General features: G+C 39.4%; 1 protein-coding gene across 11 annotated transcripts in view; it reads right to left on the reverse strand.

Annotated features, from left to right (window-relative positions):
* Positions 1-14901, reverse strand: part of cacnb2a (calcium channel, voltage-dependent, beta 2a) — a 59589-nt gene that overhangs the window by 16658 nt on the left and 28030 nt on the right. For 7 of the 11 annotated variants that reach the window (XM_078938194.1, XM_078938192.1, XM_078938199.1 and 4 more), the window contains one exon: positions 4298-4417. In XM_078938194.1, the coding sequence (XP_078794320.1) occupies positions 4298-4417 (120 nt within the window). Of the gene's footprint in view, positions 1-4297; positions 4418-6455; positions 7161-13452; positions 13790-14901 lie in introns of those variants that run through there. The other 4 variants (XM_078938197.1, XM_078938198.1, XM_011489007.4 and 1 more) reach the window with 2 other exon arrangements.

A 14901-nucleotide genomic window follows, 5' to 3' on the forward strand; every position in this document is an offset into this window, starting at 1 on the left:
TTGTTTGGCAGTTGTGTCGTAGCTAAACTGGCGTAAAAAAACAAAGTCTTGATAATCTAGTATTTAGAATTTGGCTGCAGCGAGCTGTGAAACCTTGTCAAAATGCATTCAAACATTTTTCCTGCATTCATGTTTATTTAAACCCTGAATGAAGTGTTTGTTGCTTGCAACCAAAAAGCCAATTCATTCATCTTGGAGCAAGACTTCATATTTGATTAAATTTGTACTCAGACGAGAAGTTTCTTTAAGTCTTTCACACCGAAGGCAGAGAAATACAGTGGTGCAGAACTGCTAGTTGTGTGAAATTTGTTGATCCCTCCCCTGGGGGAGCAGTTAGGCTGCAGACACACCCGGGTTCAGGAACCATTTGGTGGTTGAAATAAATATGAAAATATAACCAACACATTAAAAAATACTATTGCTTACTATTGCCTGCAAATATGTGGGTCTTTAATAACTCTCTTCAATGAAGCAGTGAGTGTAGCAAGACAGGTGGAGGTGTGCTGTTTACACAGACAGACAGACAGTGTTGCCAGGTTGGGCAGTTTTCCACTCAAATGGGGCGTCTTTTTGCCCAATCTGGCAACCCTGCAGACAGACACTAAATGCTTGCATGAAAATTCCATAAGGAAATTCAACCATTTCACTGGATGTATCAAAGAAAAACTGCGACAAGAGTATCAAAAGTATCAATCTCATCACGCTAGTATCAATGGTATCGATACTATCGATACTCAGAACGATATGCTACTGTTACCAAAACTACTGTTACTGTTACCAAAACTACTGTTCTCCAGTTTTTCTGCAAACGTGAAAAGATGAACTATCATGAGCTTCGCTGCTGTAGAGAACAGTTTCCTGTAAAAATATTATATGGACAGATGGGAAATCATCTTTTTCTTGTTTTTATGCTCAAGAAGAATAGAGTTTTCTGTGTTTTCATGCACTCAGCCAAATATTGTCTGCTTTGCTTCAATGTAAAAACAAATAAATAAAAAATAAATCCCGCCTGCCTTCCTCTCAGCTATAGCTTTTTATAACCTTTTACAGACTCAGAGGACAGTGCCCATTCAAGCAGGTTCTGTCACTAACAACAACAACAAAAGCATCTTTTACACTTTTTTGAGGTCTATTAGTCCACATGTCAACATAAAACGGCTTCTTATGTAACGCAAGCCTTGGCTGTAGGTGCCATATTGACTGCAGTGAGACGGACAGATGGAGGGCTGAAGACAAAGACAGCAGGGAGGAGGAGCGAGTGATGTAAAAACCAGAGAAGGGAAGGTGAGAGAAGGAGGCTAAAAAAGAAGCACAGTCTGTAACCAAAAGCCCTACGAGGCAGCGCCATGGATCACAGCCAATCAACGACCCACGCCGCTTGTTCCAATATCACATTGCATCACGCATTTCCATTAGATAATAGCTCCTAGGCGTTTCTGTAATTAAAGTGAGTTAACCCCTGCCGCTGCTGCAGCCTCTCCGTCAGCAGCATGCGCAGGTCCTTTAAATCAAGACTGTCATTGTATCACCTTCACTGCTGTACATCAATTTGATGTGGTGACTGCCCTAAGGCTGTCGCGAGAGCACGCCAAATGTTGCTTCCAATATCATATGGCGCCATCATCAAATTCTATTACGTTATAATTAGGAGGTATTTCAATCATTTTAAAATATTAACTCAACCAAAGCAGCTGAGAAGTGTATGCTGCATGGCTGCAGTGCATTTCATTTCGCTTGCAAACATCTTTAAAACATATACAGTATTACTTTTTACACCTGATTCATTGATTTAACGGTTAGTCTTTCCATTAAAATATGTTGTATAAAACCTCCAATAGGAGAAATGTGGAAGAAGAGCAAAGCTACCAGTTCAAGTACTATATCTAATGTAATGTATTTCTATTAACCTTAATTACTAGAATTTCACATGATCAAATCCAGAAAACCTGCAATCTGTGCTTAAAGACCCACTACGATCATTTTTTGTGCTATTTTCACAGCGTTTCCAGTGTTTGTTTGTTTTTTTTAATTATGACTATGCCAATTTTAGGCAAAATCACAAAAACCTGTGTCGCTTTCTAGAACACAGTTTCTGCAGAGTGGTCTCTCCTTGCAAAAATAAAAATAAATGAACCTCTGCAATGCCTTTATTAAAGGTGTTTAATGTCAAATACTTTTGCAATCGGGTAAGGAGAGATCAAACTTCGTTCGAGTGCAGAGATTTTGTCTTTGTCGCAAAGAGCACGAAACTCTTTTACCTCATGAGTCAACAGTACTGCTAATGCTAATCAATCATTTTAATAAGGCCATTTTAATTTGATTGATGACTTTTTTATCAGGCACCTTTAAAGTCAAAGTCATGTTCATATGAAGAGTTTTTTCCTCATAAGGGAACAAACGGTCCGACTTCTCCTCTGACTTTTGCAAATAAATACGGTCAGTTCTATGTTTTTTTAAGTCCTATATGGCCTGTTGTGCCAGTAAAAAAAAATAAAAAAGATGCTTTTTTTAGATGTTACAGACGTAAGTCTTTTTTTTTTTTTTTTTTTTTTTTAACTGTTAGTGTTCTTTGACTTTATTCCAATAAGAGTTTTCAGACAGGATCTGACCTCAGGCTGCTTCTCTTTTTGGTGGCCAGACGTCTAAGAGGCGAAATATTTAGATCTGTCATGTAAAAAGATGGGCGATCTCCATAAAGTTGCATTTCTTTTTACTTGGTGTGGCAGAGTTTTATTTTAGAAAGCAGCTGGAATTATTTTAACAATCCATACAATACACAAAATATGCATATGATTGTCAAGTTTAGGCTTTAAACAGCCAATGAAGCACATTAACTGAAATGTCAAGGACATTTGTAACAGAAACTTGAGCTCCATACAGATATCTTGTAGACCAAAGACACAAATATTAACAGCGTCAGGGTTTTAGGAGATTTTGAGGAAGCCAGTCCTGATTGCATTTCCTGTCCTGCCAAAGCGCGCCTGCCTTGTCATGTGCATGTTTGTTTATGTGCTGCTAATTGTGGCCGAGAGCAGACCAAGTCAGACTTTGCTTTGATAAACTGCAACGTTGAACCCTCAGAGGCCCCCAACCCCTCACATCTACAGCCCTCCTCCACGTGAGAAAGCGACTAAAATAAGCTCTAATATCCTGTGTCTGTTTGTATAACAGACTCCATGAATTTTTAGTTTTAAGTGTGGGGTTTAGACTTTATGGAATCACCTGGTGATGGCAAACAACACTTGATCAACTCTACACAGATACTTTTGAAACATCTCAGAAAAAAAAAACATAGCGCCAGCAGAGTATTAGCCATTCAGGTCAAAGCAGGAAATGCATGAAGATGGGTCAGAAAAAAAGGCTTGTTCCATCTGGAGCATTGCAAGCTGGGAAAAACGCCAACTTCAATTAAATGAGTTAATCATTAATTGAGAAAAAATGTATTCACTCCTCCATAAAAAGGCTAAAAAAACCTTCGCAGGACTGTATGTCCCAGACAGTTACCCCCCAGGTCAGATCCTGCAAAGCTGGGATTAAGTGCTAAGAAGCAGAGTTACACCTCAGCCTCTGACGGCCTCGACTGATTTTTTTCAATCTGCTGTCATATTTATGACATGAAATAATTATCATGTAAACATATAACATATAAAATGAACTTTTTTGAACTTTTAAGTGTAGTATAACCTTAATTCCTCACAACCACATTTTGATCCGTTTACGCATTTCTGATCATTCTTCTAAAAACCTGCGCTCTGAGCACCAGCCCCTCTCAACCCACAAAAACCAGTGGGTTCTCACCTTGTGACGTAGATAAGTGAAGAACAGCCCCTTCCAGGAAGAGTCTCTACTGCCATAACCCCCCCCCCCCCCCCCCCCCCCCACACACACACACACACTTTCGACTTGGTGCTAGCAGGGATCTGCTAAATGCTTTCCTTTTATATACACAACATGCACATCAGTCTTTGCAAAAGTTCGGATGTTGTTTGATTTCGTGGGCGAAACGCAGACACACCGAGGTCGGCTCTAAGTGGGCGGCACCCACACGGACCGAAAGGCGGAGCCTCAGAGATTCAGTCGTCTTACGTACTGACGCAAAATGAACAATAAAACAACTATTTCATAAAAAATGTGTTCTTTAGTGCGTCAAAGGTAATATATTTTCATATATATGCATATAGTTTACACTGAAAGGCTTAAGAATAGCATGATTTAGGCCCTTTGAAAAACCTCCAGTATGTTTGTACTTAGTGAAAGGCAGCAGAATAGTTATCAAATTGTGAAAGATGATACCAACCTTGGCCTTCTCAATTTGTGACTGAGCCTGTCGCTCTGCCTCTCTGCGAACTGCCTCCTTATCTTCTTCAAGGGACACATCGGAGTCTGATGGACGGCTGGTGTAGGAGTCGGCCGAACCCTTCAGACCCACAAACAGAAGCTTGTTAGTGACACTCAAACTCAGCTTCACATGGCTAAAAATACAACCTGTTAGAGGAAACAACTTGATAAATAACACAACTTACAGGTGTGGAAACAGATGTCAATGGTAAATAATCAAATACGCTTTAAATGTGTCCCATAATAAATCTATAATCAGTCAATATCCATATATAAGAAGAAAACCCTGACAAAAATGTCTTTTTTTCTTAGATACGTTTATGAAATTAGGGTATAGTTGCCAAATTATTGAACCGATTGAATTTGATTTGCACGTTTGTGATTCAGCTTTCTTTTTGGTTTGATTAAATAACAACTTTTTAACTGTCAAATAAAAAAACAAATATGGTGATGTAAAATGAAACTCACTGATAAATGTTGAATTTCCTTCAGAAAAAGCTACTAAAAATAGTCTCCATTAAAAAGAAACTCATTTAAAAATAATTTCAATTCAAGGATTTAATTTATTTAAGAGTCTGGCAAAAAATAAAATAATACGATGCCCTTCACATCATAGGATTTTTGGAACCTTTTTGATTTTCTTTGGCTTGCTTTATTCTGGTCTGCACAGTTTAGCCCAATGAGAGAATGACACAGAAGCCAAAGAAGGTTCTGAAACAGACCAGTTCAGTTTGGATCCAAGCAACAAGAACAACTTTTAATATCCAGACTCATAGAAACATGAACACTCAGGAGCTCTGATTGACATTGATGTATAACATAAACACATAGGTCAAATACAGAAAGCTGACAGTTACAAGACTAAAAAATTATAAATTAATAAAAGGATTATAAATGGATGCCAATAATAAAGAGATTCTGCATAAAGATTTGACTAAAGCCAGTTCATAACCCCAGATGTTGACCATAATTATCAGAGTAAGCTGGATTCATTTGAAGGTCATAATTAGATTCACAGTCTGACATGATTTTATCAATCTATTATTTTCTAGATAAAGTCATTTTTTACTTATACTTACAATACCATCAAAAAAAACAAAATAAAATGAAAGCAACCAAAATGAAATTGTGAATTCTAACATTGAAACTATCATTTGGGTTTTTTCCCTTAAAAAAAGGAAAAATAAGTTTGTAAACTTAATAAAAACACATGGAAAATTAATATTTATATTTAAAAAAAAAGATATTGTGCAGATTTCAGAAGCCCCAATAATGCAAATAGGACAAATGTTGTGTTCAATAAATGAACACAACATTTTGATGAAATCCAGTATTTGTCTTCTTTTTACCTGCACTCTACTATGCCTCTTTCACAGAGTCTTCATTCATTTCTCTGCATCAGAACCCTCTGATGTCTGAGTTAAAAATAGCCACACTCTGCGCCTGATTAGAATTACCCAACCATCGCATACGTACGAAGGAGAGTCGCACCGCTCCTTCCTCAGCCCCACTTATGTATAGAAACAAAAAGAAAACAAAAAGATAATGTTGCCGGGGATGAAGCTAATCTATTCATGTACCCACCATCTCCATCAAAAACTTGTTGCACACTCATTTCCAATTAATAAAGAGACAAATGATACAGTTAGGAGGTTTATTATTAATGCAAGGGCTTTGTTGTCTGTAAATATCAAGGCCATCTTCTCATTGGCTTTAACATACATCCCAGCAGAATTCTTCAAGGTTGCAGCAGCACCTTCACAGCTCCACACCATTTGTGATGGACTGCAAATGTTTCTCCTTTCTCGAGAGTCCTATTGGGCTTTAAAAAAACGCTGTTTGGAACACCTGGACAACTATTATTATTCCATCACGTCACAGTTAAAGATGAGGTGCAACAGGAGCGCTGTTCTAGAGAGTCAGATGGAGGTTATGTGGAGCTCTGCCCAGAAGCTGACAGCTAAAAATGATTGCTGCATCTAAATTCTCTTCATTGCACGGTAATACACAACTGTGGAACTCGACATTATGTATGGATGGCGGAAGCACGGGGTGGATGCATTAAAGGCGAGAGCATGCACATGTGTAAATGTAAACACACTCAGAAATGGCCTTACACAGGCGTCGGAGCTCTTGACTCGACCTCCTTTGGCTCGTTTCAGCAAGCGAATCCAGGTGGCCTTCATCAGCCACACTGGTCATTCAGTGTCCTGAGCCACTGTCCCCCCTACCCTGACAACCACTGCTGAACGCCAGCACTGCTGGGGCCACCTTTGCACCAGTGCTGCAGAGACCGGGGCTGCAGGTACATTCAGCACAGCTGGTTCCTCTTACAACTTGGCCGGAAAGTCTACATTCAACGCTGGATAGTAAATAAATAGCTTTGGAGTCTGAGCTCCTTGTTCTGCTGCAGCTCCCCCTGACTTTGTCTCTGTCTGCTGAGCCAAAGCTCCTGCTCCCCCGACTGCAGCTGCTGCTTTTGCCAAAGATGGGGAATCCTCTGGAGCTCTCTGCCCTGCGCATAATCTCAGCAGCTCTCTCCTCCGTCTGCCCCAGTCTCCTTGACAGCTGGAGTGCTCAGTCTGCCACTGCAGGTGCTGAGGCGGACTCCCAGTCAGGTGATGCTCCTCATCCTCCCCGTCAAGCCCTCGCTCCAGCTTTGTAGTCCGCTTCTGCAGCCGATTCCCCACGACTCTCTGCGAGCGGCATGTAAGGGTTTATCGGTGAGAGTCGCGGTGTGGCGGCGTGTGACGGACTCTACTCCTGAAGCCGCTGCTGCCGAAAGCCTTTTAGCCTGTCAGTGTTTTCACACAAGCTCTGCTGAGCTCCTTCGGTGCTTCTGCCTCCCTATCTCTCTTCCATCCACATCTCCTCCTCTGTACCTCCCCTTTTCTTTTTCTTTTTTTCCTTGAGTTACACCTCACAGCCAGTCCATCTGCTCATTTTTGTCTCTGCGGCAATCATTTCTGGACGGTGCGCGTGCCAGGAATACTGTTCAAACTTAGGGCTGCAGTCAGATATCAAACACTGAAGCTTCTTTTTTTTAAATCAACACCAATGTTGCATACAAAAATGACTCTAAATGCAGCAGTCACAGTAAAAGACAGATATAAATTTTTAAGTTTTGTAGACAACATTTTAACATTTTTGTATAGATATTTAAAACATACACATTTAGAAGTAAGAACTAAAGGTATAAATGTATTCAAAAGTTGCAGTGTCATACATTTTCACAAATTTCTTACACATGAAAACAGGGTTCGATATGGGCTTTTGGCAAAAAGATTAGAAATAAATCCTAAATTCTTAATTAGATGTGAGCAAACACTCCTAAAAACGTTTCATTTTAAATGAAAAGCTGTTCTCAACTGATCCTCCTAGTAAAATAAAGGTTAAATAGAGTAAATAAAATTGAAACTGAGGTGGAACACTGCAGAGGAGTTATAATGAGTACCTCTATCCCCCATTTTTTAAAAGTTATTTGGGTTCAGCTGGTTCAAATGATGTTCCTCCTGAAATGAAAGGCTGTCTTTAAGTCCAAAAAAGGCAATAGTCACAGATATTTAATCAATGAAGTCTCAAAAAGATACAATACATCCAACTGGGAGAGAAGAATGAGATCTGAGTTCTATCTAAAGTAGACAAATACCCAATAACACCCAAGATAGTTTATATAAAAAAAGTGATGTATACTTTGAAGATATATTGATTCTCTGATAGGACACAGATGCTCCAAAAAAAAAAAAAAAAAAAAAAAGCAGAGACAGAAAAAGCCACAGGCTGTCAGACAGCACTGAACCGCACACAGACAGTGTTGTGTCATTCACACAAACATCATCTCATATTGGTATAAACCACTTTTTTAAAAAAACAACCTCATTTTTCAGCTTTTCCCAGCTCACAAATCCATTTAAATGTTGCTGAAAGTAATGTCCTGTTTAAAGAAGCCTTATCAAATTTGACTCTTGGAAACCTTGACAGTCACAAGGAACTCCTCCCGCTAACCACTTTAATGTCACGTGACCCAAATTACATAAGATTCGGAAAAAAGATGGAAATCAGCAAACGCAGGGCTTACTGAACCTCTCATGGGTGTGGCTCTTTGCGTGCAGCATCCCTTTGCGGCCGCAAAAACATCCCTGCAGTCGTCTGTTGACCTCTTGGAACAATAAACCAAACTGCATTTGTGATTTTGGGTAAAATGTAAAAAAGGACGTGAAGCTGTGTCACTTGGGTGTTTGTAGCTGAAAACCTGTGTGCCATCATGACTTCACTCTCTTACTCCTGCTGATCATCAGCAGCTATCCTTCTTACATAATTTGTGCAGGAAACCCCAGTTCAGACAATTAGGATGACAAAAGTGGCAGGCCGATTGGACCCAAACTGGATTCTGCAACAGGGATTCATGGCTATGGTTGACGGGAGTCACTTTTATTTATTTGGTAGAGACATGATGGAATTGATCACTTTCAGCAGCTGGTTCTAATTCTGTAGGTTTATTCAGGCCAGAATATTTCAGCTGGTTCGTTTACAGGCTTGTTAATATAATAAATCAACACCCACACCTTCACATTGTTAGGTTTTTTGCTCCATTTTTTTTCTAAGCTTTGATTTTTTTTATTTCACTTTGCTCATCTCTCTTCACTTAACTTCCGCTCTTTTGATTAGGCTGCATTCACACAGAAAGTGAACAAAGCCAGAGTTTACTTGAGAGCACAACCTGACCCCCACGCTTTGAGACCGAGGTCTGGTCTAAATCAGCATTCAGATGTGCATTTTGATCCGCCTCTTCTAATAAAACTGTTTGCATCTTCATGCAGGATAAAGTGGTTTCATTATTCAGAGATTTTTACTTGACATACTCTTTTCAGCTTTGGAATTCAATCAAATCCCTCTGTTATCTTCCTCTACAGCAAAATAATGAATCGCATAAAAACTGAGGTTCATGTTTTCCTCAACAACAAACGCTTTATCATGTTGGACTACCATCACTAGATAATATGCTTTGATATGAAGGTGCTACAAGATAAGAAGTTACACCAACAAAAGATTCAAAGGATGGATTTGTCATCACAGTGTACAACAATATAATACATTCTGACCTTACTTTAAAACCCATAGCACAAGAAAAGCAAGAACTAAAAGATTCCAGAACGGTTTTTACCCCACTGCATCAAATATCGTAAACATGACTTAAAAAACCTAAATAAAATTCAATCTGGACCTGCTTGAACTGTGCAATGGTGGATCAGGGGTCACCACTCCAAATCAGCTTCCTCCATCTAACCCTGTCTTCTGCATCCTCCAACACCAGCTACCTTTATGTCTTTGTTCACTGCATCCATAAACCTCCTCTTTGGTCTTTGGTCACATCTGGACATGTCCGAACCATCTCAGTCACACTTTATCTCCAAAAACCTCTAACATGTGTGCATCCGGCATTTATCCGGGTCACTCCCAAAGAGACCCTAAGCATCTTCATCTCTGCTACCTCCAGCTTTTTGTCTTTTCCTCAGAGCCACTGTCAGGCCTAACAACATGGATGGTCTCACCCAACCCTGATTGTCCACATTCATGTTGCTTTGTGAAAAACCACAACTTACACCATGTTTGGTCATTAATGCAATACAGTAAAGTGCCAAACAATCTGCAACCGTTGCAGCAGTTTTGTGCAAACATCACAGCTTCGTGATGCACACAGCAGACAACTTAACCACTCCATCACCCAAAAAAGAACATACATGACGTGACTCCAACAGTGAACAGGTTAAAGCGTTTCAGCCTCAGTAATCGTTTTCCATACTCTGGTTACCAATACAAGGCACATTAAGACTCACTGCAGGAACTAAGGAACTCCCTGGAGATCAGCACACTTTCAAGGGGTTTTTCTCAGCTGTTGCACCACAGACAGCATCTCTGAAGTATTGCAGCAGCAAGCTGGTGGGTGGTAGTTAAAGTGAACTGACAGTCTTATCTATTGCATCATTTCTCACTCTGTTCCTGTTCATCCTATTTTTTAAATGTTAAGAGTCCATAGACCAACAACCTTTCTGCAGGTAACAGCGCCTGTGTTGAGGACTACTTAAAGACTGGGCTGGGGGACTTCCACAGTATTTTCTTTCTTCTGACTATAGCTGTGGGAAGAAACAGATATTTAAGTTTTCTGCAAAAGCATAGATCCAAACTTTACCTAAAAATGTATGTTTGTAAATGAATTACACTTAACATTTTTAATAGCTTTTTTTTTTTAGAAGTGAAAAATAAAAATAGATATTTAAAGATTTTCACCAAAATTGTGGTCTAGAGGTTTAGCGGTCGCTCTCTGATTGGAGGATTACTGGTTCGGTTCCCACCCTGCCCTCTCAGGCAAGACACCAAACACCACTTTGCTCATGATGGTTCTAGGTTGGCGCCTGTGTTAGGCAGCAGTGTGTTAGTGTGTTTGTGCAAGGGTGAATGAGACTGGGACTGTAAAGCACTTTGGGCCTTCTATCAAAGCAGTGTTTTTCAGCCTTTTTGAGCCAAGGTACACATTTTCCTTGACAAAAATCCCGCAGCACACCGGCAACCAAAAATTATATAAAAGTGAGACTCTCTAGTCTGTACTGATATGCAGTCTCTCCGCGATCTCACGTGCATTTTTTGTAATAATTGAGGCACAAAAAATTTGAAATTGCTGCTGTTTGTCCTATAAGTTGCAATAGTGTTTCATAATAATTTTCAACTAAATTAGTCAAAATGTCAACCCAAATTTTGAGCTTCCCCGTCCAGATATCTTGCGTTCACACATCGCAACATAAGTTTTCACGTCCGGTCGCAGGATCTACATTCATTTATTGCGCACTGGAGGTTCAACCAGTTGAACTTCTTAACAAAACTGAACAATCAGGGATTTGGCCGTGACGTGCGGGTGACGTCTTTTTCAAAACACGGATGTACCAACCATTGTAAAATTATCAGAAAGGAAAAATCAACCATTGCAGTTTGTTCCCGCCTGGAATTAAACGACACCGAATCTTTCAAGTATCAGAACAGAGCTGGGAAAGAAAAATTGCCTGGAGCAAGATATGGGGGATGTGCACCGCTTCGGCATTTCGCACCAGGCCCCTTCAAATTGTAGCAGGCGGACAAGCGCTAGTGAGCTGTAGAAAAAAGGTAAAGGAAGAATCCCTTCCCTGCTGCTTCCTGCTTGTCTGGTGTGAACACCACTGGCTGATTGCATGTTCATGAAGCGCACGTTTTTGAATGCGTCACACGCGGCCGCTGTGTACGTACCTTAAGTTAGGTACTGAGCCATTTTTTCACATTATTCACCTTTGTGAGTTATCTCCCAAGCGCTGCATTGTAATCAGTCAAGTCCTCACATTTACAGGTTTTCCCCGACAGGCCGACCCGCACAAAGCAGCGTTTCAGAGCAGCCGCCATGTCGGAACCCTTTAAGCAGTAACTCATGAACCAAGTTTGAATTAAACAATTACTTCAGTGTTTGTCAAAAATGAATTCATTAAAAGCTAATGAAGCGCAATCATCTTCTACTTTACATGTGCCGCAAATACTAATAAGCCAAAAGGAACATCACTCACACTGAAGAACTAAATTATGTACTATTACTGTGGCTTTGGTGTCCTTCTTAATTCCAGAAAGAAGAAAAAAAAACTCTGGACCTCTTGATTCTGCAACATCACTTTTTTTTAACAAGTATTTCCAAATATAAAAATTTTTTGAACTGATGTTTATTCCTGAAACTTTAAACCACACCTCAGTACAGTACTGATTAGCTGAAATTCAACTGTTGAATTAAAAATAATAACCTTATTCGATCCAATTATTCTTTTCTTAGTATACAACGGAAGAGGATTAGGCCTAGGGCTGCACGATATGAGGAAAACTCGCGATATGCGATATTAGAGATTAAAATTGCGATAACGATATAATTTGCAGTATATAAACAAATAGCAAAATAACCAAATAACCATTCCCATTACATTGCAACAGTTTAAAAATTATACTCCAAATGCCACTCGTCGACATAGGTGACAAACATCTAACATAATAGGCCTCCATCCGATTGGTCAAATGCATAAAGGGATTTATTTGATTCGTTAAATGGTTCAAGCTGACATAAGATTGTTTTAGCACATTTAAGGTTTACGATTTATTGCGATATTTTCCGTCTTATGCGATATGCATATTGCAGAGCTGGATTTTGCGATAACGATAAATTTGCGGTATATTGTGCAGGCCTAATTAGGCCCATGTTTTTCTTTTAAACCTTTTTCAGGCAAAAACAGCTCTTCCATTTTGGTTTTAATTAAACAAATTTTTAATTATTTTAGCATTATAAATTCTACTTCTTCTACTACTTTTGGTTTAATCACTAGTTATGTGAAAACTGCTTTTTCTAATCAAAAAAACTTGGTTATAATAGAAATTTGGCAAAATTTAAAAATATTTACTGGATTCATGTTAAATGTATTGATCAAAACCAAAATCTAGTAGTAGTTATGCTGTGATTCCCAGTTATAATAAATTTTGGATTAGTATTTGGGGTTTTTGTACGTTTTTTTTCAGAACAAAGTATGTTTTTAAATAACTTTAAAAGTTGATTATTGACAAAAAGAAGCCTTTTCCATAAGTTTATCCATATCCTAGTTCCACAAAGGCCTTAAAATAACAAAAGTTAAGAAAATAAACTTTAAAAATGCAATTTACCTTTACTGTGATTGAACTTAAGTAACCCATGAAAAAGAACAAAGAGTCACTGTTTCATCTGAGAGAAATCTTTAGTGCTACACAAGTTTTTGGACGACGTCATGATCTCACAGCGTAAAAACCAAACTCATCATGACTGCTCCGTCTTTCCTCCTCTATTTGCTCACCAGCAGCTCAGCTCATTACTGGAACTGTTGCTCACCACTCTAAGTCCCTTTTTCTTGGAACTTCAATCGAACGTAAAAGTTTCAAAGTGGGTCTTTAGAATCAACTTACAAAAGCAAAACTTTGTGCATCATTAGTCCGTGCGCTCCTGCAGCCTCAGCTTCTTTTTCTTTGTTCAAACACCAGAGGCTCCGAAAAAGTTTTTGAACTGCAGAGCACATGTTTACACAAACTCACCAAATCTGACTCCTCACTGGCAGAGTGGAACATTTCTCTCCTGCTGTCGCTGCGTTGTTCAGGCAGGCTAAGAGAAAATCTCAGCTGCTGCCCATCTTCTCCCAGAGCACAGGAACTCCTACCAGCCAAACGGCTCCACTCCTACAAATCCCCTGGAAACGGCTCCAGAGGGGAGCAGCTCTGCGCCGTGTAGAGTTGCAGCCAGAGAAGAATGTTGGCTCCTCTCTTTGGCCTACTTTAGTCCCTCAGAGGCAGAGAAAAGCCAAACGTCGTTCCCACGCTGGAAAAGCACTCCTTCAGAGCGTTGCGACCGTCCTCAAGCCCCAAAAACAACCCCTCACCCCTCCCACACATGCACACACTGTCTCACACACACACAGCTAGTTAGGAAGTAAGATCTCCGGCCAATGGGGCCGGCCTGAAAATTCCAGAAAATACCATAAGCAGTTGCAGGCGTTCGGTATGTCTGTGTGTGAGGAGTTTACATCTGTTCCAGCTTCAGGAGGTGAACTCGCTGGAGACAAAGGCTCAAGGCTCTGATCTCAGTGTGCCGTCACAGCACATGCCGTTAAGACCAAAACGTCAGGAAGTCATTTTCTCCACTACGTCGTCAAAATGCCATATTTGCTTTCATCATCAATAAGATGAATTCCAGTAAAACCTTCCATCTGTTTGTTTGATGGCGCACACTGAAATGACGCTTGTGGTTTCTGCTTTCTGTGTAAAAGTCCTTCTCTTAGCTGGATCACAAGACAAGCGCCTGAATATCTTTAAACTATGGACTTGTACAGTAAAAGCTGGTTTAGTTAAGGTCTACAAAGCTACATCCATCGAAAAACTTTAGCCATTACTTAATAGACATAACTGGAAATATATTAGAACCTGCAATATCAATGTTAATAAATGCGAGATGACATGTTTGTCACAATTGTAACTACTTAATAATAAGTCTTGCTATAAAATTGAAGTGAGAAAACAGCAAAATCACCAAAAAAACACCTTAAAGACCAACTCCAACCATCTTTTGATACACTTAAAACATTCCCACTGGTCTTTACTTATGATTATTCCATAATGTAAGTTGCTCTAGAGCAGGGGTGTCAAACTCATTTTCACCAGGGGCCACATTAGCATAGTGGCTGTCCTAAAAGGGCCAGATAAAACTTATACATGTAACTAAATGTAATGAAATATAAATGTAACCACACATTAATGTTAAATACCTCATTATTTATTTATTATAGTTGTTTAAAGTGACAATTGCAGTTGCATAGAAAACATATGTTTGCTTGTTACTCTACCATGAACCCTTTTAAAATGTGTCCGCTTATTAAAACCCACATAACTCCATTAATGAAGCATCAAATTGTCCAAGTGAATAAATAACAACATAAAACTGAGCTAGAAAGAACATGTATTACACGTGTAAGATTTTACAATAAAAGGCTG

This window comes from Oryzias latipes, chromosome 20 (assembly GCF_053564925.1).
Source record: "Oryzias latipes strain Hd-rR chromosome 20, Olatipes_Hd-rR_3.1".
Classification (NCBI taxonomy): Eukaryota; Metazoa; Chordata; class Actinopteri; order Beloniformes; family Adrianichthyidae; genus Oryzias; species Oryzias latipes.